General features: G+C 33.7%; 2 protein-coding genes across 2 annotated transcripts; one reads left to right on the forward strand and one right to left on the reverse strand.

Moving 5' to 3' along the window:
• The first annotated feature begins 1,487 nt into the window (after positions 1–1,487).
• Positions 1,488–2,851, forward strand: LOC127901418 (uncharacterized). The gene has a single exon (XM_052438682.1). It carries the CDS (start codon positions 1,591–1,593, stop codon positions 2,104–2,106), a length of 516 nt encoding a protein of 171 aa, XP_052294642.1. The 5' UTR covers positions 1,488–1,590; the 3' UTR covers positions 2,107–2,851.
• An 8,121-nt stretch (positions 2,852–10,972) lies between these two features.
• On the reverse strand, positions 10,973–16,959 carry LOC102622573 (disease resistance-like protein DSC1). The gene is made up of 6 exons (XM_006478151.4): positions 16,294–16,959; positions 14,995–16,090; positions 13,807–14,118; positions 12,369–13,481; positions 11,515–12,167; positions 10,973–11,397 (listed from the first exon to the last, which is right to left on the reverse strand). The coding sequence occupies exons 1-6, from the start codon at positions 16,767–16,769 to the stop codon at positions 11,295–11,297; spliced, it is 3,753 nt and encodes a 1,250-aa protein (XP_006478214.2). The 5' UTR covers positions 16,770–16,959; the 3' UTR covers positions 10,973–11,294.
• Positions 16,960–23,256: the final 6,297 nt, after the last annotated feature.

The raw sequence follows: 23,256 nt of genomic DNA on the forward strand, positions 1-23,256 counted from the left end.
AGTATAATTTATTTTAATTTATCTATTTGTTGGTGTTTGGCTCATTATTATGAATGTGGATGTGGATGTGTGTTCATAACTTGGTGTGGAGTTCTAATATTATTAGAAATAAGTTGAAGAATCAAGAAATGATGAATATCGATGGCAAATTAGCAATGAAACTTTGAAATTTGTTTTATATATGATTCTATTTTGCTTCTTTCTTGCTTTCATTTATTGTTGGATTTATAATCTGTAGTAGATTTCTAGACTACGTAAATTTGTTTCATGTTAGACTTTATTATATTGATTTATTCGACTTTATTATGTTTAGTATTTAAGATCGTTATTGTTGTAATAGTATATTATTATAATATTATTTTTTTATTGAATATACATCGTAAAATTACTTGAATTAAGTTTAACAAAACAAAACCGAACCGAACCATAGAATCAAACCAAACTGAACTGAATCAAGTTGGTTCGGTTCGATTCGGTTCTAGTATTTGGTTCATATTTGATTTACAAAATTGTGTTTGCAGTGATTGAACTTGCTTATCAAACTAACAAAGTCAAACACTCCCCTGGACCTTGAACAGATTGAACAAGATGCTTGACTTGAAGATTGAAACCAGAAACACTCAAATCATGTAACAAGAACAATTAACAGATTTTAAATAAAAAAGTTAATGATCACAAACCTAAGATTATCCAAACAGAAACAAGAAACCCGAGTGATTAACATGGTTCAGCACTACCAAGAATGGTGCAACCCACATCCACGGGAGCAGCATTTCTGGGTCATCTTGACAATTTGATATTACCTAAAATTATTTTGATTTAGATATAGTTTAGGATGAAATTTTGTTTGAAAAAGTTTCTTTTCTTTTCTTTTTTTTTTTTTCCCGCTTCACTCTAGTTCAAATTAGGTTGTTGAGAGGTAAGAAAGTGATCAATAAATTAATATATTTATTAATTGAGGTGAGAATAATTATTGGTTAATTTGGAAAGGCTGGTCATCGTGTTATGGAGAATAAGGAGAGGATATCTGATTTATGATAAGTTATTGCTTGTTTCAAGGATTTCAGTTACAGTAGGATTATTTGCTGGAATAAATCCCTAACTTCTAGAGTGTTAGTTGCATTGTTTGACATTTTCTTTGTTACTTGTACCACAATGCTTTAGTTGTGCATTAGTGGGCTGTTATTTCTCTTTTTCTGTTACTTTGTAAGGCTATTTAAGCCAAGTTCATCGGTTGAATAAAGTAAGCAATTTTCAAATTGTTTAGAGTTCTTGACTTACAATTTCTTATGTGATCATTAATTTCCTAAAATTTGGTATCAGAACCCCCCACTGGGGCTTGAGAAAAGAAAGCGGCAGTCTTTCAACGTGATTTTCAAGCACAAAAGAAAGAAAAGAGAGGATGAGTGAAGAGAAGAATTTCGTGCAACCTGCCATACCGCGTTTCGATGGTCACGATGACCATTGGAGCATAATTATGGAAAACCTCTTGAGATCAAAGGGGTATTGGAGTTTGATTGAAACTGGTTATCAGGAACAGAGGTAAGAGTGGTGTTGTCCGAGGCGCAACAGAAGCAATTGGAGGATTTGATGGTGAATGACCTCAAAGTCGAGAATTACTTGTTTCAGGCTATTGACAGGATAATTCTTGAGCAAATCCTGGAGAAACGTACCTCGAAACAAATATGGGATTCGATGGAGAAGAAGTTCGAGGGGAATGCTCGCGTAAAGCGCTCGACTCATCAAGCATTGAGGAGAGATTTTGAAATTCTAGAGATGAAAGTAAGTGAAACCATTACAAAATATTTTGCTTGTGTCATGAGTGTAGCAAATAAAATAAGGAGTAATGGAGAGCAGATAAGGGATGTAACTATTATGGAAAAGATTCTTAGGACTTTGACCGAGAAATTTAACTATGTTGTTTTCTCGATTGAAGAATCTAAGGACATTGATGCACTCACAGTTGATGAACTACAAAGTTCACTCATTGAGCATGAGCACAAGTTTCATAGGAGCAATGGCGAGGAGCAGGCATTGAAAGTAACTATGGATGAAAGAAATGGAGGTAGAGGTCGAGTCAGAGGTAGGGGAAGAGGCAGAGGTTGAGAAGCTTTCAACAAGAAAACTGTTGAATGCTACAAGTGCCATAAGCTTGGCCATTTTCGATATGAGTGTCCAGATTGGGAAAATGAGGCTAACTATGCTGAATTAAATGAACACGAAGAGATGCTCCTGATGTCATATGTCGAGATCAACCAGGCAGAACGAGAAGATATTTGGTTCTTTGATTCATGCTGCTCAAACCACACGAGTGGGAACAAGGCTGCATTTTGTGAGTTGAATGAGACTTTTTGACAAATGGTGAAACTGGGAAATAATACCAAAATGAGTGTGCTTGGGAAAGGAAAGGTGAAAATGCACATCAATTGCAATAATCTTGTAATCACTGATGTTTTCTACATCCCAGAGCTGAAGAATAATCTCCTAAGTATTGGACAAATTCAAGAGCATGGTCTTGCAATCCTGATTCAATTAAGAAAGTGTCGCATATATCATCCTGAGAGAGGGCATATTATCTAGTTCGAAATGACAACCAACAGAATGTTCATATTAACAGCAAATTCTCAGTCCGAGAAGCAGAAGGATATTGTAAATAAAGCCTCTGTACAATAAAGCCTCTGTACAAAGAATAGAGTAGAGCTGAAAATACAAAAGATAAAGGAAAGAGTGATAAACCATACAATCAGTAGCTACAGCTCACCGAATATTATTAGCGGCAAGATTTGGCATCGGCAATCCCTTATTCTAGACACAATCTTTATTTTGAGCAAGTATCACTTGATAATATTAATATTCCTTATGTACAAATGATTTCATTCCTTAATGTATGTAGTCATAAATAGGACAGCCTGTCTAGCCATTACTCTAAGAGATTTGGCTGACCTTAATAGTTGTATATAAGCTTGTAACTCTCTAGTTCTTTGATATACAAAGAAAATATTTTGAGCATAATATTTTTTCAAAGAGGAAGTGCTGAATTGATTCATTTATTCATTAATCAATAGCCTTTATAGAGGCAATTACACCAACTGATAAAGCATGAAACCGAGCACTACATAACGTACAAAACAAATTTTCCTAAAAAACAGAACCACATGCTTTTGAATAGGACACTTATGCTACCAATAACCAATTAAATAACAAACTCCTATTGACTAGGACTCAACATAAACTAAATTAATTTTATTTAAGACTTGGTCATGTGACCTACCACACGTGCTACACACAATTAAACTTTAACACCCTCCCTTAAACTGATATCTGAAGAAATCAGTTTACATACACCAAATTGTAATGCTCTCTTTTAAACAACTTCGGCTTCTTTTGAAGAGCAAATGACAAGCATACTTCGAAGTTTCATAAAAACTACAGGTTTTAGCGGTTTAGTCAATAAATTTGTCAATTGATCTTCACTCATGCAAAATACCAAATCAATAACACCATCCTTATATAAATCACGCAAAAAGTGAAACCTCACATCGATATGTTTGCTTCTTCTATGGAGGATTGGATCTTTTGAGAGTTTTATTGCAGAAACATTATCACAATAGATCACAATTGGTCCTTGCTGCTGGTTGTGTAAAGTTTCGAGTAACCTTCTCATCCAAATAATTTCACATGAACTTGATGCTGCAGCAACAAACTCAGCTTCGATTGTTGACAAAGTCACTATTTGTTGCTTTTTAGATGACCATACAACAACTCCAGATGTGCTCTTTCTATCATCAATATCTCCAGCATAATCACTGTTTGAGAACCCAATCAAGTTTGAATTTTCACCATTTTTGTACAAGATTCCAAAATCTGCAGTGCCTTACACATAGTGAAAAATTCTCTTTGCAGCTAAGAGATGAGCTTCAGTTGGATTCTCCATGTATCTACTAATTAAACTGACAGCATGCATAATATCTGGTCTTGTTGATGTCAAATACATAAGACTCCCAACAATTTGTTTGTAAAGAGTAGCATCCACCCTTTTTCCAGCTTCATTCTTTGAGAGTTTCATACCATACTCTGTTGGAGTTGAAACCGAATTGCAATCCTTCATTATGAATTTGTCTAAAATTTCCAGAGCATATTTTTTTTGAGAAATAAAGACACCAACAGAGGATTGCAGTACTTCAATGCCAAGAAAATAATGCATCAACCCCAAATCAGTCATATCAAATTCAATCATCATAGATTTCTTAAAATCATTAAGCATGGCTATGTCATTACTAACATAAATGAGATCATCAACATATAAACACACAATTAATATTTTCGTATCACCTCTATATTTAATATATAATGTGTGTTCATAAGGGCATTTAAGAAAACCTTCCTTAGTAAAGAAAGCATCTATACGACTGTACCACGCTCTCGGTGCATGTGTCAATCCATATAATGCTTTCTTTAATTTGTATACTTGATTCTCATGACCTTGCCTCACATATCCAAGAGGCTGATCAACATACACCTCTTCTTCCAATTCGCCATTCAAAAATGTTGACTTTACATCCAATTGATAGATAGGCTAAGAATTATGTTCGGCCATGGATAACACCAAGCGAATAGTGTCAAGTCTTGCAACTGAAGCAAACACCTCTTTATATCAATACCATGTTCTTGTTTGTACCCCTTTGCAACAAGACGGGCTTTGTACTTGTCAATTCCACCACAATCAGTTCGAAGAGTTTTAATTGTTTTCCCTGTTTTATTCTCAACACGAGCCTTGAAACTTTTAAATATACCAAAAGCTTCTGATTTTTCCTGCAAAAAATACACCAATGTTTTCCGAGTATAATCGTCAATGAAAGTAATTAAATACTTTTTACCTACATTAGATGATGGTTTTATCGGCCCACAAATGTCGGAATGAATAAACTCCAAGACATTTTTTGCTCTCCATGACTTTCCTTGAGGGAATTGAGAACGATGTTGTTTGCTAACAACACATTCTTGACAAACTTGAGAGGGAATGGCGATTTTAGGAAGACCTATAACCATATTTTTCTGTTAGGGAGTTTTTAGTCCACCAAAATTCAAGTGGCCATAGCAAAAGTGCCAAAGCCATGAAAGATCTTTCACTTCAACCATTAAGCAAGATTGTGCACTATTAATCTTCAATGGAAACAACTTGTTTGAATTCATTTGAACAACTGCAACAACTCCTCCAGAAGGGTCATTTATTTCACAAGCACCGTTTTGAATGGTTATTATATAACCCTTTTCTTGCAATTGACCAACACTTAACAAATTACTTTTCAAGTCAGGAACATAGAAAACATTGGAAATTGTTTCTACAAAACCATTCTTGGTTATAATTTTAATATCACCCTTTCCCATTATTTCAACAGTAGAAAAATCACCAAAACTCACTGTAGAATTAAAGTCTTCATTTAAGGAAGAAAAGAGTGACTTACTTCCACACATATGGTTGCTGAAGCCTTTATCCACATACCACACATATGACTCAAGTTCTTTATTGACTTGAAAAACCATCAACAAGGTTTCCACTTCTTTCTTTTTTGTAAAATTCGATTTCTCACCCTTTTTCTTTGTCGTTAGGCAATTTTGTATAACATTCAGAACGATAATGACCGAATTTATGACATCTAAAGCACTCTACCTTGGATTTATCAAATTGATGATTTCAACCTCTACCTTTGTTTTGGAAATCTGATTGGTCTTCATCATCTCTAAAATTGCCTCTTTCGTCTCTACCTCTACCTCCATCTCTATTTCCTCGTCCTCCTCTTCCTCTTCCTCTACCTCAATCTGCTTATCTATTCGGTGATGTAACATTGTTGTTAGTTGAAGCCTTTAGAGCTTGCTCCTCCTTGTCTTCCCTGGAGAATTTCTGCTCATGAACTAGCAAGGATCCATGCAACTCATCAATTGAAAGTTCATCAATGTCTTTTGATTCTTCAATGGAACAAACAACTTAATTAAATTTCGAAGTCATTGAGCGAAGAATTTCTTCTATTATTATAACATTTGTCATCGTTTTGCCGTGAGTTCACATTTTGTTTACAATTGCCATTGTCCGGGAGAAATACTCTGTGGCTGACTCTCCTGATTTCATACGAAGTAATTCGAACTCAGTACGAAGTGCTTGAAGCTGCTGCCTCTTAAGTCTTATTGACCCTTGATACTTTTTCTTCATGGAATCCCATATCATTTTGGAGGTGTCTTTGCAAAAAATGGTGTCTAAGATTGAACGATCAATTGCTTGCAATATGTAATTCTTTGCCTTTGAATCTTTTAGCCTCTGCCCTTCAATCTATGTTTTCTGTGCATCCGTCACTACCGTGCCAGCTGTTGGTTCTATTATGCCTTCAGAAACTACTTGCCATTACTCTTTAGACCTGAAGAAATTCTCCATCAACATGCTCCAATGATCATAGTGACCATCAAAGCATGGAATTGCAAGTTGCACGAAATTGTCAGAGGCCATCGTCCTTAACTGCTGTTTTCTTAACCTCGCTCTGATACCATTGTTGTAAATAAAGCCTCTGTACAAAGAATAGAGTAGAGCTGAAAATACAAAAGATAAAGGAAAGAGGAAGTGCTGAATTGATTCATTTATTCATTAACCAACTGATAAAGCATGAAACCGAGTACTACATAACGTGCAAAACAAATTTTCCTAAAAAACAGAACCACATGCTTTTTAATAGGACACTTATGCTACCAATAACCAATTAAATAACAAACTCCTATTGACTAGGACTCAACATAAACTAAATTAATTTTATTTAAGACTTGGTCATGTGACCTGCCACACGTGCTACACACGATCAAACTTTAACAAAGGACACTTGCTTTCATACAACTGCATCATATCTAGCTCACCTTTAGCATTGCAGGTATGGACATTTAAGCTATAAAGGCTTAAGAACACTACAACTTAAGAAGATGGTTCACGGTCTATCACAATTTCCTACATCAACTATGACTTGTACTGACTGCATGGTGGGGAAACACCATAAAGACCCTATTCCCAAAAAGAGCACATGGAAAGCCACACAAAAATTACAACTAATACACGCAGATATTTGCGGTCCAATCTTTCCAATGTCAAATAGTAAGAAAAGATATTCTTTGTGCTTCATAGATGACTTTATTAGAAAAGCATGGATTTATTTCTTGAGTGAGAAGTCTGAAGCTTTCAATATGTTTAAGTGTTTTAAGAAGCTTGTTGAAAATGAAACTGGTTTTCCCATTAAATGCCTACGTACTGATAGAGGTAGGGAATTTAATTCTGAAGATTTTAATGAGTTTTGCAAGCAGCATGGTATTAAGAGACAATTAATAGCAGCATACACTCCACAACAAAACGGAGTGGCAGAATGGAAAAATCGGACTGTGATGAATATGGTAAGGAGCATGCTGCCTGAGAAGAAGATGCCGAAGAACTTTTGGCCCGAGGCTGTCAATTGGACAATTTATTCACTAAATAAGAGTCCCACATTAGCTGTAAAAGATGTAACACCACATGAAGCATGGAATGGGGTAAAATCGACGGTGGAGCACTTCAAGGTCTTTGGATGCATCTCATATGTCCATATCCCTGATGCAAGAAGGACAAAGTTAGATAACAAGAGTTTTGTATGTATTCTGTTGGGTGTCAGTGACGAATCAAAGGCGTATTGATTATACGATCCTATCTCAAAGAGGATTGTAATAAGTCGAGATGTCATTTTTTAAGAGAAGAAACAATGGGACTGGGATAAGAGTTTTGAGGAACAAATCTTGGTGGATCTAGAATAGGAAAATGATGAGAGTTATTCTGACTTAGTTGAAGATGATTTGATAATAGTGAAGGAAGCAACAATGCAGATATGAGAATGGTGAATGATGAGCCGAATTTAATCATTTCAAGCACATCAACAGAAGTTAATGATGAAGGAGGAGTCAAAGTTGATGAAACTTATTTTAAGCAGATAGTGGGAAGTCACATGTACCTCACCACCACTAGACCTGATATGTTGTTTATTGTGAGTTTAATTAGTTGTTACATGTCTAAGCCTGCAGAGCTATATCTGCAAGCAGCTAAAAGAGCTCTTAGGTACTTGAAAGGCACAATAAACTATGGGATACTTTGCAAGAAGGATGGAGCTGAAGAGCTTCTTGCATTCACTGACAATGATTACTCCGGGGATGTCGAGGACGGGAGAAGCACCTCAGGATATGTTTTTTTAATGAATTCTGGAGCTGCGTCCTGGTCGTTAAGGAAGCAACCACTAGTCACATTATCAACCACTGAGGCTAAATTTGTGGCAGCTGCAGCCTGTGCTTGTCAGGCTGTTTGGATGAGAAGAATACTAGAGAAGTTGGGATGGAAGCAAAAATGTAGCACCACAATAATGTGTGAGCTCAGCTATTAAAATCTCCAAAAATTCAGTCATTCATGGAAGAAGCAAGCTCATAGATGTGTGATTTCATTTTCTTCGAGATTTGGTTAAAGATGGTGTTATCGAGCTAGTCTTTTATGGTGCAAAGGATCAATTGGCTGATGTGATGACTAAGCCTTTGAAGTTGGAAGATTTTCTGAGATTGAGAGAGATGCTGGGAGTGTATGAAGTGACTGTTAAACTAAGTACTTGAAAGTGCATAGTTTAAGGGAGGGAATGACAAGTTATTGCTTGTTTTAAGAATTTCAGTTGCAGTAGGATTATTTGCTGGAATAAATCCCGAACTTTTAGGGTGTTAGTTGCATTGTTTGACATTTTCTTTGTTACTTGTACCACAATACTTTAGTAGTGCATTAGTGGGCTGTTATTTCTCTTTTTCTGTTACTTTGTAAGGCTATTTAAGCCAAGCTCATCAGTTGAATAAAGTAAGCAATTTTCAGATTGTTTAGAGTTCTTGACTTGCAATTTCTTTTGTGATCATTAATTTCCTACAATTTGTCGGAGCACATTCACCTTCGCATTTTGTCATTCCTCTCATTCAAACAAGTGCACTCTCTAAAACATGGAAACAAGCACGGCATAGATTTCCATTTCTGGTATTTGATTCAAGGTCTCTTCATCGTGTTACTGTGCATTGTGAGAAAGGAAAGGAAGTACAAATTCTGAAAGTGATGTTATGGGATGTGTTCAACTATATGGAGGAAACTTTGCATAGCCGCTAGAAGGAGATGATAGGTATAACAAGTTTCACACTTGACGTGATTAGTATAGCTACACTTTTTTGAGGATTCGAGTCATTCATTGACCAATGAGTTTGCTATGAGATTGAAATTTGAAAGTGATGTGAAATGGATACGAAACTTAAAGTTCAACATTGGGCAAGACTGTAGAACAAGTTGCGTGCTCTTTGAAATTATTAACTATCTTGGCATTAAATGGCTGTAAGCTGGAGTTATGAGCAAGTTCGTTGTTTCCTTATTTGAGACAGTTACATTTGTCGTCAGCTAATACAGATGATCATGTTGTTAAGAATTTACTTGGTGGGTGTGCTTTGCTTGAGGTTATAATTTTTGATGATTGCAGAGGGTCAAAAAGTCTCGAGTTAGCTGGTCTGAGTAATTGAGATCAAGATATGGAACAATTGTCATGATCTTAAACTGCTGGTGATCAAAGAATTGAGTGTCTATTCGATTGAAACAAAATTGAAAATTTAGTTCTGAGATCAATATGGAAATGTATATCTCTTCTTACAAAGAATCGAGTACCTGCACCCATGTACTCAAATTTGAGTCCATTGGTCGTGCCAATGGATTCTTAGCCCATCGCTAACGCTAACGTGGTAGCTCTATTGAGAGATATTAAAAACTTAGATAGTACAAGTTGAGATTTAGTTTCCTCTAATATTTTAATGTTATTAAGCATATACAATCTCTTAAAAATAAGTTTAAAAAAGATATATTTTTTATTAATTTATTTTCATATTCGGATCCGGATCTTCTAGATCCTTGCAGATTCGGACCGGATCCGGATTTAATTGCCATTCCTAGTACTTGGAGGAACTGTTAGTTGAGGTAAACATATGGTGAAAAGTCAAATTGGTATTGGACACATTGAAAAAGTACATTTTGGAAAGAATATAAAGTTCTCATTCTATTGAGACAGATCCACGACAGCTATATTGATAACATCTTTCACGGCAACACTCAATACTTCAATAGGACGTTATGACAATGTTCAAATACTTGTCATTATTACAGAAGGGGAAATGTTGAATTTGCCTCCTTTTTTTCAACAATCAAATTGGTCAGAAAAATAAAACTAAATGAGATTAAATTAAATTTTTTCTGATAATAAGAAAGCAAATAATTAACAGATATATGTAACAAAGAATCAGTAAGAAGAGACATACCTTTCTGACTTAACTTTTTTAATTCCACTCTTTGGAAAATCAGAACTTCGCAAGAAGTTTAACATAATTAAAGTACGAATTAGTGTCCATATTTTCATAACACAAACAAAGGTCAATCTTCGACATCAGAAGTGCTGAAGGACAATAAATCATCCAAATAATATAAAATACGCAAATCAGAGGTCCATAAAGCATAATGCTAGCAAAATGTAATCAGTTACTTAAATAGCTGAGTCCAAAATTTTTAATGTGGTTTTTAAAAAATAAGATTGATTTTAAGAATTTCTATTTTTTCAAATGAACTGACTACATTTTTAGTTCTAGAAAAAATATGTAATTCTCTTGATTTGGTAGTTATTCTTAAATATTTATCGTAATAATAATGTTAGAAAATTGCATGATAAGTTTCTATTTATAAGGCATAATGTGGGGTGAGACCTACTTGACAAGTGAAAGTTCATAAGTGATCCGGACTCCCCTCCGTAATCACTTTGTAATAACATATTTATAAGCTCAAAATAATGCTCGGATAATTGGGAAATTGACACTAAACCAAAGCCGAGGAGTTGCAAAGTTAAAAGAAATTCACCTGTCTCACATGAAAAAAATGGCTAAAGCATAAGTAGTATATCTATTATTACTCAGTTATGAATGGTTAAGATTATAACCATAAAGGCCCTCTCTTGCGTGGCTGCCTGACTTTCACATTTTTTAACAATATCATTGATACTTCCAAATGTGAACAGCATGCAGGGAGCCTATACTGGAACCATTCAGAGAAAACCAGAGACGTTCGTATTGGATTCAAAGTAAAACAGAGACATTCATATTGGACTCCGATATTGCATTTCTTCCTTTCTCGTATTGATAAAAAGATTTGGACTTGTTGAAACAAAACAGCAATTGACAACTGTACCAGGAAGAAATCAGAAATGGCTTTCAACAATCTGGACAGTGTGCAAAGCTGGACTTCTTTGTTTCTCCTTCACTGGTCCAACGTGACTCCAAATGAACACAAGAAATACAAATCTGAATAATACGGTTTGCAACAATAAGTATCCAAAATATAAAAGAGATATTAGATTAAAACGAAACGCATCTAAATGATATTAAACAAACATAAATTGATTAGAGCACTGGACTTACATGAGAAAAGCAAATACAGCACATCTCTTACGAAAAAATGGGGAAAACGAAGAACTTCGTTGTTCATCCTCATCAGAGCTGCGAACACTATCAGTAGTTCCAGTCATGTCAGCCTTATTATCAAGAAAGTTATTATGCAACTTGCCATGTTGTGCGCATTCTTCTTCATTGCTGGCAGCAAATTTGAGAGTAAAGGTGTTGGTTTTGGCCTGGTCGGGATTTGCATACACTGGATTCACCCCACAACATTTCACCTTGTGGCCTTTTCCACCATGGCTAATAAAGAAGTGAAATGAAACAGCTGTACGGCGGTCGCCTTCTGGTAGTCCAATATCCCAACAGTGATCAAATCCAAGTATGACATGATCCGAGTTGATAGACGCGCTATCAACCAAGATGAAAGAGTGATCAAACAACTCGCAGAACTGTTCAAAACTGTATTTACATCCGACTCTGAAATAACAGCTTTCATCAGCATCAGAACCTCCAACAAATTCAATAACAGCAGAAAGAGCAAATCCAATGAGGTATTTGTTACAGCAATGCTGTGGCAGTTGAATAGTTATTGAAGATCCTAAAGATTGATTCCCGAACCAGTCTGGAATTGCTCGTCCAGGTAAACAAATGCTGATTCCACGCGATTCATCAATTCCCTGTAATATTAAAATCATGATTACAGATGCTCCTAGTGTACTGGTCGAGTTATTATCATGCCGCTTTATTCCTTGGGTAACTAGAATTTGAATCTTAAGAAGGTAGAGGTTAAAATTTTGTTTGGAGTTTGTGCCCCTCACTACCTCTAAAATTCATGATTTCAGATGTAATTGAGAACAGAGAGAGAGAGAATTGTTTACCTTTTGATAGAATAGTCTCAGAGAAACTGTTGCCAAATGATGAATTCTTTTCTGCATTTCTGCCCAAATACTTTTGTTGTTTGCTTTTTCATTCAGTTTGAGGCAATTAGCAAATATAAAAATCCGTCCATAGATGCATATTTCCTGGGAACCATCGGACAGTGTGTGCCATTTAGTACTGAAATCTTGATCTTCTAGGCACGATGGAAGCTCCGGCAAAGATCGGAGCCGCCTGCAATTTTGAGCATTTAACCTCAGCAAGCCCCGTGGAAGCTCTGGTATTGACTGAAGCATGTTGCAATCTAACAAGTTAAGCTGCCTCAACCGAGAAAGTTGGCCGATACTTGTGGGTAAAATCTCAATTTTACTTCCACTTAGATCTAACACCTCCAACGAGGATAGACAGTCAATATCTTCTGGGATTTCTTTTATCTCACAGCCGCTTAATTGTAGCCGTTCTAATGAAGAAAGTTTGCTGATTCTTGTAGGCAGTACCCAACCGCTGCATTTGAGTTCAGAGCAACCTATCAAACTCAACTGCCTAAGCCCTTGTAGATTTTCAAATGAAGGTGGCAGCTCTTTAACTCCCGTCCTCTCTAAATCAAGTGTTTCTAAGAGTTCCATTTTCTCCAAGATTTCCGGAAAACCCTCAAGGTTTGAGCAGAAAGCAAGAAGAAGGCTGCCAAGAGATTTCAGTTTACAAATACTAGTTGAAACCCTCTTCAGCCTTTCGCAAAGACGCAAATCTAAGGTTTCAAGATTAGTTAGGCACTCAATTGATGAGGGAACTTCCTCTATTGGTGTATACCATAACCTTAGCTTGACTACTTTTCCGGAAATCTGTGGAAATTCTGTGAGATTAACACACCAAGCGCAATCAATCTCTATGGGAGATCTGAAATGAATGTTGCGTGGGAAGCAACGAAGACTTTTGCAGCCCTTCAAGGACAAGGAACCAAGGTTGTGGAAATTCTGGACGTACAGGGGAATGTAAGATAAGTTTGTGCAATTGCATAGATTAATTCTCTCCAGATTGGGGGCTTCTAACGGTTCCGGGATGCTAGTGAGATTGTGCGAGTCGTGGAGGTCGATAAATTTTAACTTGAAAGCTTCCTGCAGTAAAATATAAACACTTTGATATTAAATTAGAATCAATGAACCCCACAATCCAGATAAATAATTAAAAAAGAAAAAAAATATAAATAGTCATCCTCAGTGCGGAAGTCCGAACAAAATTTTTATAACAAAATTTTTTATAGCATTGTAAAAATTTTTTACAAAGTTTTAGAATGTTATAGTTCCTTTGCAGCATTTCAACGACACACCTTTCTAACATTACATATTCGCACAAAATTTCGTATAAGCATCTACTTGAATATTTTTATAAAAATCATATATATAAAGAAAAATAATATACCGGTGAAGTATTAGTCTATACCTTTTGTCCTTTCCAAATTTGCTCAACTTCACTATAAGGCAAGTGGAGTGCAATAAGGTTCTCCAAATCAAAATCTAATGGCAATGTTTTCAAAGGATATTCGTGCCAATAGAGATATCTCAGTTCCTCTGGAAGACATTCCAAATCCTCGTCAAGACGAACATTAGAGCTCATAATTGGAAGACCACGATGCTCAGGCATATAGAATTTTAGCAATCTAAGATTTGACATATTTGCAAAAGCTCGAGAATTTAGATGTATGTCTCCTATTTGCGACAAATTGAGGAATATACCCTCAATTGCATCGGTCCCCTTATAAACAAAAGCAAAGAATGAATTAGCATAAATATATAGAAAGCTTCCTAATTGAATACAAAATCTGCTTTCGTTTCATTTTTATTTCTTTTAATACAACATGTAATCCCCCCCCCCCCCCCCCCCCAAAAAAAAAAAAGACCAAAGTGGGGCTATGTGCCCCTTTCAAATCCCCATAGCACCCAATTTCTTCTCATCTATAGTCATCTCCATTCTTTCCCCAATAAATCTTCAATTAAAAAGTTGAGAAGATAAAATTTAAGCAAATTCATAAGCTTAACTATTCTTATAAGGTTTCAAATAGCAGTATTAGTTGATCTAGTAGTCGATGAATGTAATGATGCTGTCAATTAATTTTAAGGAGATATTTACTCTGCCTATATTTTGTGGGAAAGAAAATTATCCTTATCCAATTAAATTAAGAGGGAAAATAAGTTACTTGGACTCGAAGCTAGGCACTCAAAAATTGTGCCAGTAGGCTATGAGCGCATTGACTATAATATTGTAAGTGTTTAGTTACCTAAGGTTTTATGTTTGAACATGATTATAATCAATCATTGACCTAAGTTGTTATTTTTTTTTAATTACTAAAAAATTTCAAATGCACTTCAGGTGTTTGATTGCCTAGAATTTCATAACTAAACTTTGTAATTTGGTCATGATTCTTAAATCCGGTACAACTAGGAACTTTGAAAGTCACTTAAGCTGTTTGATAAATGTTTGAAATGACATGATGTTGCATTGAACGGATGTAAACAATAATTTTGGGTTTTACATTTTAGGTTGTTTATCCGTACAAATAAATTTTGACTACCGACAGTCGTGGGATAATAAATTTACTGAAAACATGGTTATGGCTATGAAAATTCTTACCTTATTTTTCTTCAATACATGACAAACATCTTCATGATACCACAACCTGCTACGTTTGCCTGGCTCTTTGACGCATTCTTGACGAACAATTTCTCGTCCCATTTCTTGCAATAAATCGTGCATTCGTATGTCGTAACCTGACATTGTTATGAGCGACTTTTCAATGAGGACGTTCAATCCACAATGTGGAAAATTAGGATCATCTAGTATACATGTCAGAAAATCTTTTTTCTCCCCTGCAAAGAAGCATGCAATGTCTAAGAACATACTCTTTTCTTCTGGCCTTAAGTCATTATAACTGATTTTCAACACATCATAGATATCAGGGTCAGAGATTCGATTTAAGTTCTCCAATGCTTTCTCCCAATCTGATTTACTCTTCCGGTGAAAGAAAGAACCCAACACTCTAAGTGCTAATGGATTTCCATTGGCATATTTCAATACACGCTCTAAGAGCGCCAAGAGATCCCCAGGGCACTGGTTTTCCTTAAAGGCGAAATTAGAAAAGAGCACAAGAGCTTCATGAAATCTCAATTTATTAACCTCATATATGTCAGTGTCACATACACCAAAATCATCAAGAATCCGTTTATCTCTAGTGGTAATAATAATTCTACTTCCCGGACCAAATTGATCAAGCACGCAAGCTAAGTAATGTAATTGCCTAACTTTATTCACATCATCAAGAACTGTCAGCACCTTCATCCGATTGAGCCTTTCTACGATATAATCAGGAAGATAAGGCGTTCCTATTTTGATATCTTCTTGGAATATTTCAGAAACGACTCGGTCTCGTAGATATACCAACCCACCTCCATTCTCTGATTCTTCCCTGACATTTGGCATGAAGCACTTGCCTTCAAATTCCCTAGAAATTAGTTTGAAAACAGCACCGGCAAGGGTTGTTTTGCCTATACCACCCATACCCCAAATTCCTATAGTTCGGAAATCTGGCAATCCGATGCATAGTAATGATTTAATTTTCTGAATTCGTGAATTTAATCCTACGAAGCCATCGGAGTAGGTTGATGCCGTTACATTTTCTAATTTCTTCAAAATATCTTTAACAATAACGTCTACAAGCTGTGCCTCAGATCTAGTAGCAGTTGTGAAGATAAAAATAAATTAGTCGAAATTTTCAAAGACAGAAACAGAACAATGAGAGATACTTATAAAGTATCATGTAAACTTTCCAGTGGTACAGCGTTGAAAAAGACTGTTACAAATCTTGTAAAGGCCCATACAGAAGTTCGTGCAAACACAAAAGTGTTAAATACTTCAAAGGATCAAGAGATATACCTGATCTCCTTGGAAGCCCATCCGGACAGATTGGATGCCTGGGTCAACGCAGCCTTCCAATTCTGAGCCTTTTCTGGCATATCCTTGAACTGTTTTTGATGCTTAACAAACGCATCCCTGAAGCATCCAGTTTGCTTCCGCACGTCGGATGGATCCACTTGGTAGAAAACTGGCACAACCATTTGTCCATTCAAGTTCTTGCAATCAAGAATCTTGACAAGCTCATCCAGGCACCATTTTGAAGAAGCGTAGTCCTTTGAGAAAATGATCACCGAAATCTTCGAACCTTGGATTGCGTTCAAAAGGGCAGGTGAAATATCATCTCCTCGCCTAAGCTCTTCGTCATCGATAAAGGTTTTGATTTTCTTTCGACACAAAGCAGCGTAGAGATGGCTCGTAAAATTATCACGAGTATCCTCTCCTCTGAAACTGAGGAACACATCAAATTTACAACAACTAGAAGAAGATGAGGCCATGAAGGACCTATATTTGGTGACTGAAACTGAGTGATGAATTTTGAGAGTTGAGATTAGTCAGCAGAGTAGAGTTGTAAAGCAAATATTTTAAGCGCTTGCAGCTTTCCTCACAATTTCAACCAAACTCGAGTTTCCTGGACATTTCCAATTTCACATATTTTTTTCCTTTCGACAATTTTTTTAAGGGAAATGATATTCACCCTCAGGCCATAGGGAAGCCAGAAACGACATGCTAAGTGTGCCGTTTTTGGAGCTTTAGATTTGTAGACTAAAAACAAACTTTATCATTAAAATATATTATATTAAAAACAAACTTTACCATTAAAATATATTATATTAAAAGTAGATCTAGAAAATCTGTTTTCCATAATTTTAACTATTCAAGACTTGTTCGAGTATCATGGTCCTTCGCCATTGCCATATGATTGAATCAACTCGAGGACTGGTTCTTCTAAGGGGAGGAGATTGATGTAGGACAAACATAGTCATAGTAGGAATATAAGTCTAAATTCTCTTTTCTGGTTTGATTATGATTTGCTTTATATTTTCTTTTCTAAGTTATATTCCTTTTCTTATACGGAATCATAAGTTTATTATGAATAAGATAATCCTAACTAATATAAATAGGCTTGTTGTATTTCATCAATAATATTTGATATTTTTCTCCTTTGTGAGAGTCCTTCTTCTTAGGTTTTTAAAAATGTACACTAGAACCACATCTAATATTGCTTCCGTGCTGCGTCAAATTACATGCTAGTTCTTTAAAATAAGTGCACATATATTATAATATTATTTACTTATTATATGACTAATATAGTAACTTATAAATATTTTAGAATTTCTCTTAGACCTAACTGAAACTAATTTCGTGTCAATGGTGGAAGCCCAAAAATATAAAATTAGGGGTATGATGCACCCGTTGTACCATAATCAGATCATATAAACAAATAGTTATTAAAGTGTATTTTTAAAACAAATAATGTTAGAAACAGTAAGTCGAACATCTAATTTCAAACTCAAGTCGGTAACTTAAGTCGTTGTGGATCGTTATTAATTGAATAATTTATAAAATTAATCTCATATCAATTTTGAAATCAAATTATGTTCAAATCTTAATGTTCTTAGAATTACTCATTTGAAAAATAATAGCATTCCGAACCGAGTACATAAAAGCTAATCAGATCCCTCAACTCTGATGCAAAAAGCTTGTTTCATTGTAATAGATCTTACAAACTGAATCAACTATTAGCCAGTGCAAAACTTTGAAGGAATATGTATTGTATTAGTTAGCCACTTTACTCAGTTATTATATAATCCTCAATTAAATTTTTAATGTGAAATGACGAAGCAACTTCTAACATAGAAACAAAATGTCCACAGTAAGGTAAGTGAGTCAGCTGCTGCGAACACATACAAAATGACCCGAAAAAAAAAAAATGGAGCCAGTCACGAAAGAAATAATTTATGCCAAAGCGCAGGGTGGGCGGTGGCCCTACAATTACTTAAAGAGTAATTGTAATGTGATAATGTGATCCACTACTCTACCACCAACTTTATTATTAAAAAGTCTATAGATTCATAATGTGATCCACTACTCTTACCATAAAATAAAATATTAACAAGCTCATCATGCCAACACCGCACCATATTAAGCTGATACGACAGTCTCATTTAAATTTTTCTCCAAAACGACTCCGTCCACACTGCTAGTCAATAATTCTTCTTTTTTTTATCCTTTTCCTCCGAAATTGAGGAATGCGTCATATTTGCAGGACGAAGAAGATAAGAAGCAGTAGAAGAAGATGAGACGCATGAAGGATACTCGGTGACTAAAACAGAGTGAATGTTGAGAGTTGAGTATAATAGATGGAGATGTAAAATGATTATTTTAACTGCTTGCGGTTTTCATCATTTTTTTTTTCGATAAATGATAAAGGAACTCAAATGTCAGGGATGACACACCTATGACTTTAATTATTTTTAAATATAATAATGAATAAAAAAATAAAATTTATAAAGAAAAGGCAGGCAGCTCACCAAATCTGACGAATCAATTTAGAAACAAAAAATTTTTATTTGAATTTTGAACCCAAAAATAATAATCTTACTATCTAGAAATTTTAGAATACATAATAAATAATATAACCAATTAATACATGTATAATATGTATAATTAAATTTAATATAACCACAATTTACATGGTGATTTTTTAAAATAATTACATACATGTAATAACATTATTTGCTTATTTTATGACTGACATAGTACATTTGATGTGTTAATTTTTTCTCAACACTAGATAGCAATCTAACAAAGTCAACATCATCAAAACTACAAGATAATCTATGAAATAAAACAAAAGGAAAGCTTTAAATTTGAACACATCCATAAAATGAAAATATCTATTGCAATAAAATTAATACATTCAAAAGTCGCATGATATTGATATTTTTTTATTTACATTCATACTATTGCAATTTTAATTTTAAAATGTATTTTTACTAAAATTTTAGAAAAAAAAAAACAAAAAGAGAAAATGAGGACGAATGGATTTCACTCAATCTCCATCCACTCTCTGAACAAGATATTAAGTGTTAAATTATCCTCATCCCTTTTCTCAATAAGAAATTATATATGAAATTATTCTCTTGCCTGAAAAAGGAAAATTCCTCGCGGCCTCATCCCTAATAAAATTTTTGTCATCCCTATTCTCAGCGCCTTTTTATCCATAAATTTTTATACTTCAAATTTACTCCTATTTACTTATAAATTCTTACTCTCTTCTACATCTATGTTATTATTTGCTCTATAAAATTTCTAAATAAGTTTACTCTTCCCCTTTAATGAACATCTTCCACTATGAGATATTTTGAAAAGATTATGATTTTAATCCTTTCTTGTGAATAAAATAAGATCTGTTGAAACAAGAATAATGCCATTTTTCAAGTTTGATATCACAAGCTAAATTAACAGATTTGTGCAACAAGCTAAATTAAAATCGTTAACAGATTTGTGCAAAAAGAAGGAAAAGAATTATTCAAAAATAATCAAATCATAACTCGCAGTTTATTCCAGCGAGTAGTATTGAAGTCATTTTTGCACGAACAGCAAAAATATCTTTACTTGATACCAAATCAAAAGTAAGGAGCTTTCTCAATTAGAAATCTTTATGATTTATAAATTTATATTAATATATTAATTCCGAAACTAATAATTTGTAAGGAACACTTAATAAATTTACTGGTTTGAAACTGTTCTGAAAAATATACCATGGATAATGATCGAGAGCTTCAATGTTCATATCAATCAAATCGATATTGATAAAGAGAATAGAAATGAGAGGATATTTTGGAAATTAAAATGAGTGTTTGAAGTAAAACTAGAAATTTTAAATTTTATTGATGAGAAATTCTATTTACAGAATATTTTTATAAGTTCAAACGGTTGTACTTATTTTTAAAGTAAATAATGATAGAAATAGTAATTCAAACATTTAAGTGAACACTTTAGCGATAATTATTGTGTATTGCCATTTATTAAATAATAATCTAATAATTTATAAAAATAAATTAATTATTTAAATAAAAATATCACATTCGTACAAATTCAAGTCCTAGCACTATTCTTCTTACAAAGGAATAGTGCTCAGAATCGACTACGTAAAAGTTAATCAGATCCCTCGATAGCCAATTCTGATTGCAAAAATCTTGTTTCATTGTGAAAGAACTTAATCCACTGTTTAGCCAGTCAAAAAGTGTAAAGTTAACATGTTAGAGAAGTGGGAGACAAAGACAATAAAAGAATAGCAGCAATAAACATGGGTCCATATTTGATTATTTTCTGTATAAAATGATAATAAAATGAAGCAAATCGAGAAAGAAATATACTTTATACAAAGGGGAACTTTGAAATTGCGAGAAAAGCAAAGCAAAAGGATAAGGTTGCCCCTAAAAATACTCAAAAAGACACGGCTACTTCTAGGTCCCATCAATCCAACAAGACCTTCAATTAACTGAATTAACTTGTGGAGTGAAATTATTTATTCACTGATGTTGTTGATGTAGTAGTGATTTCATGTATTTTTCCAGGTTTACATAATTATTGGATCATCTGAATCGGATGAGATTGAATTTATTTTATGGTGGTTTGGATTAAATTGAATTTCAATCAAGCTTTAATTTGAATGGATGAAAAGTTACAGTATCCGATGCATGACTAGATTGGGTTAGATTTAACAAAAATCCTTGGATATAAACAAACATACGTCATTGTCCCTTATATAAAATAATTGCAAAAAATTTGATTATATCATTTTCTTACTTTTCAACAACATAATTAGAACTGAATCTAAATCAAAATTATTTTGAATTAATGTGGATTATGATATCTAGGCATGCATGCACAAATTGAAATTTAGTCTAATTCAGCTTAATTTATTCTTTAATGAAAAAATAAATTCGAATAAAAATGACCCACAAAAGACAATCACAGAGAAACATACAACATACATTTAGAAATTGGTTATAGAAATATAATATCTGTCAACCATCAACAATCTCACCGTCTAAAGCAGCAGCCAAACCATCAACAATCTCACCGTCTAAAGCAGCAGCCAAAATATAATAATGGTTCTCAAACATTGTTAAATCCCTTAACACTTTAGAAAAAATCAATATAGAAAATTATGGGTGAATATTTATTTAATCTTTATACTTTGAGTTAAGTGCTCATTTAATTTTTATATTTAAAAAAATATATCAAAACAAAAAGCAAAAAGAAAAAAACAACAAACAAACAAACAAAAAGGAAAAAATGATTTCCAGAAAAAATCTTGAACGATCGTAAAAGATATTGTAAAATATAAAGATTGAATGGTCATGAATATTTACCCAAAAATAATGAATTATTATTTTTCTGTATTTTGTTTAATTGAACATTCAAATATAATTTCAAAACTCTTTACTTTTATATGATATATATATATATATATATATATATATAGGATCGAAGGATGGATGTGATACCAGAATGTAGTTTTTGAAAATATGAAAGCAGAATGTAGTTTTTGAAGCAAATCCTTTTTATTAGGTATTGGGTATCTAATCCATTTTAATGCTTTATTAAGGGGTTTATAATTTATAACCAATCTAGGTATTCCCCTTTCAATCTCGAAATTCTTATTAACATAGAACGCGGCGCAAGACTAAGGAGACCGAGATTTAACAATAAGTCCTTTGGATTCCAAGTCACTTATTTCAGTTTTACAGTGTTGTTATAATTCCATGTTCATCTGGATTAGACGGACTTTAGTGGGAATCTGTCTTTCATCAAAAGAATTTTCATAAGGTAAATCTACTAAGTGTTGTTTTCTATTCCAAAAAGCAGATGGTAGATCAGCACAGATTTCTTTTTCAATGAGTGCTTTGAAATCAGAAATTTTCTTTTGTATGAAATCATGTTGTAATTGGCTTTCGATTCTTTTGTAAACTTAAATCTTTTTGTAAAAACATTAAATCACTTTGTCTTGATCTGAGAAGATTATTGATTTGATTCTGATAAACAGAACAAGCTTTAACAATATTCAAATTCTTTGTTTTTGGTTTTTCAATAAATGGGAAAACAATTTTTTTGTTTTTTGCTTTGAAAGATATACCATCGTAAGTGACAGTATATACATATATATATATATCATAATAATTAAAAAAGAAAATTGTATTTGTTCTATCTCTAAAATAAATTTTAAAAAAAAAGAATCCTACAAACTATCAAGATATATTAAATTATTATTATTATTATTATTATTATTATTATGACTATGACGATGACGACGACAGTGACAACTATGATGAGGATGATATATGAATATATATTTACTTAAATACCCTTGAGGTATGGCTAAATGTCAAAACCATCCACAAACATGAGAAACTGGAGGCAATAGTCCTTTCGTTTGCAGAATGTTCGATAGAGCAACAGGCTGATGTGGAACCGTTCGTTTTAATTCGACAAAAATATAAAATAAATTAGGATTACGACGCGGTTAAAAGATTACAAATACGTCAATCTTTTATTAAAAGATCATAAGGACCCACAATATATAAAGGACTGCGATACAATTATTTTTTACGGTGAGTGGTCTAATAGTTATAATTCCAACTTTTTATGGTTAAATTTGTAATTTTATGGATAACTTCGTCAGCTCATTTGATGTCTAAGATGAGCTTGGACATGTTTTCGTTCCTATTAAGAGTGATGCGCCATTTTCTTTAATAGTTTATAATATTAATTATTGGCGATGGTGTGGTTTCTTTCTTTCTTTTATCTTTTTTTTTTTCAATTTAGTATTGACGTGTTGAGTTTCGATTGTGTGACTTGTTGGGAAAATATGCTCTTTAAAAGTATATGTGTTTATTTAATTGTAATAAATAAATTTTTTGATTAATAAAATATATGAGGTATTTTATTCAAATATCTTAATTGCATTAA

Source organism: Citrus sinensis, chromosome 3 (genome assembly GCF_022201045.2).
Source record: "Citrus sinensis cultivar Valencia sweet orange chromosome 3, DVS_A1.0, whole genome shotgun sequence".
NCBI classification, from domain to species: Eukaryota; Viridiplantae; Streptophyta; class Magnoliopsida; order Sapindales; family Rutaceae; genus Citrus; species Citrus sinensis.

Bases quoted from the DNA above. Each gene is read 5' to 3' on its own strand.
- LOC127901418 (XM_052438682.1), top strand. From the start codon at position 1,591: ATGGTGAATGACCTCAAAGTCGAGAATTACTTGTTTCAGGCTATTGAC.
- LOC102622573 (XM_006478151.4), bottom strand. From the start codon at position 16,769: ATGGCCTCATCTTCTTCTAGTTGTTGTAAATTTGATGTGTTCCTCAGT. The intron at 12,168-12,368 runs GTAAACAATTCT...TTAATATTACAG, and splicing joins TGAGACTATTCTATCAAAAG to GGAATTGATGAATCGCGTGG. The intron at 11,398-11,514 runs GTAAGTCCAGTG...CGTATTATTCAG, and splicing joins GCTGTATTTGCTTTTCTCAT to ATTTGTATTTCTTGTGTTCA.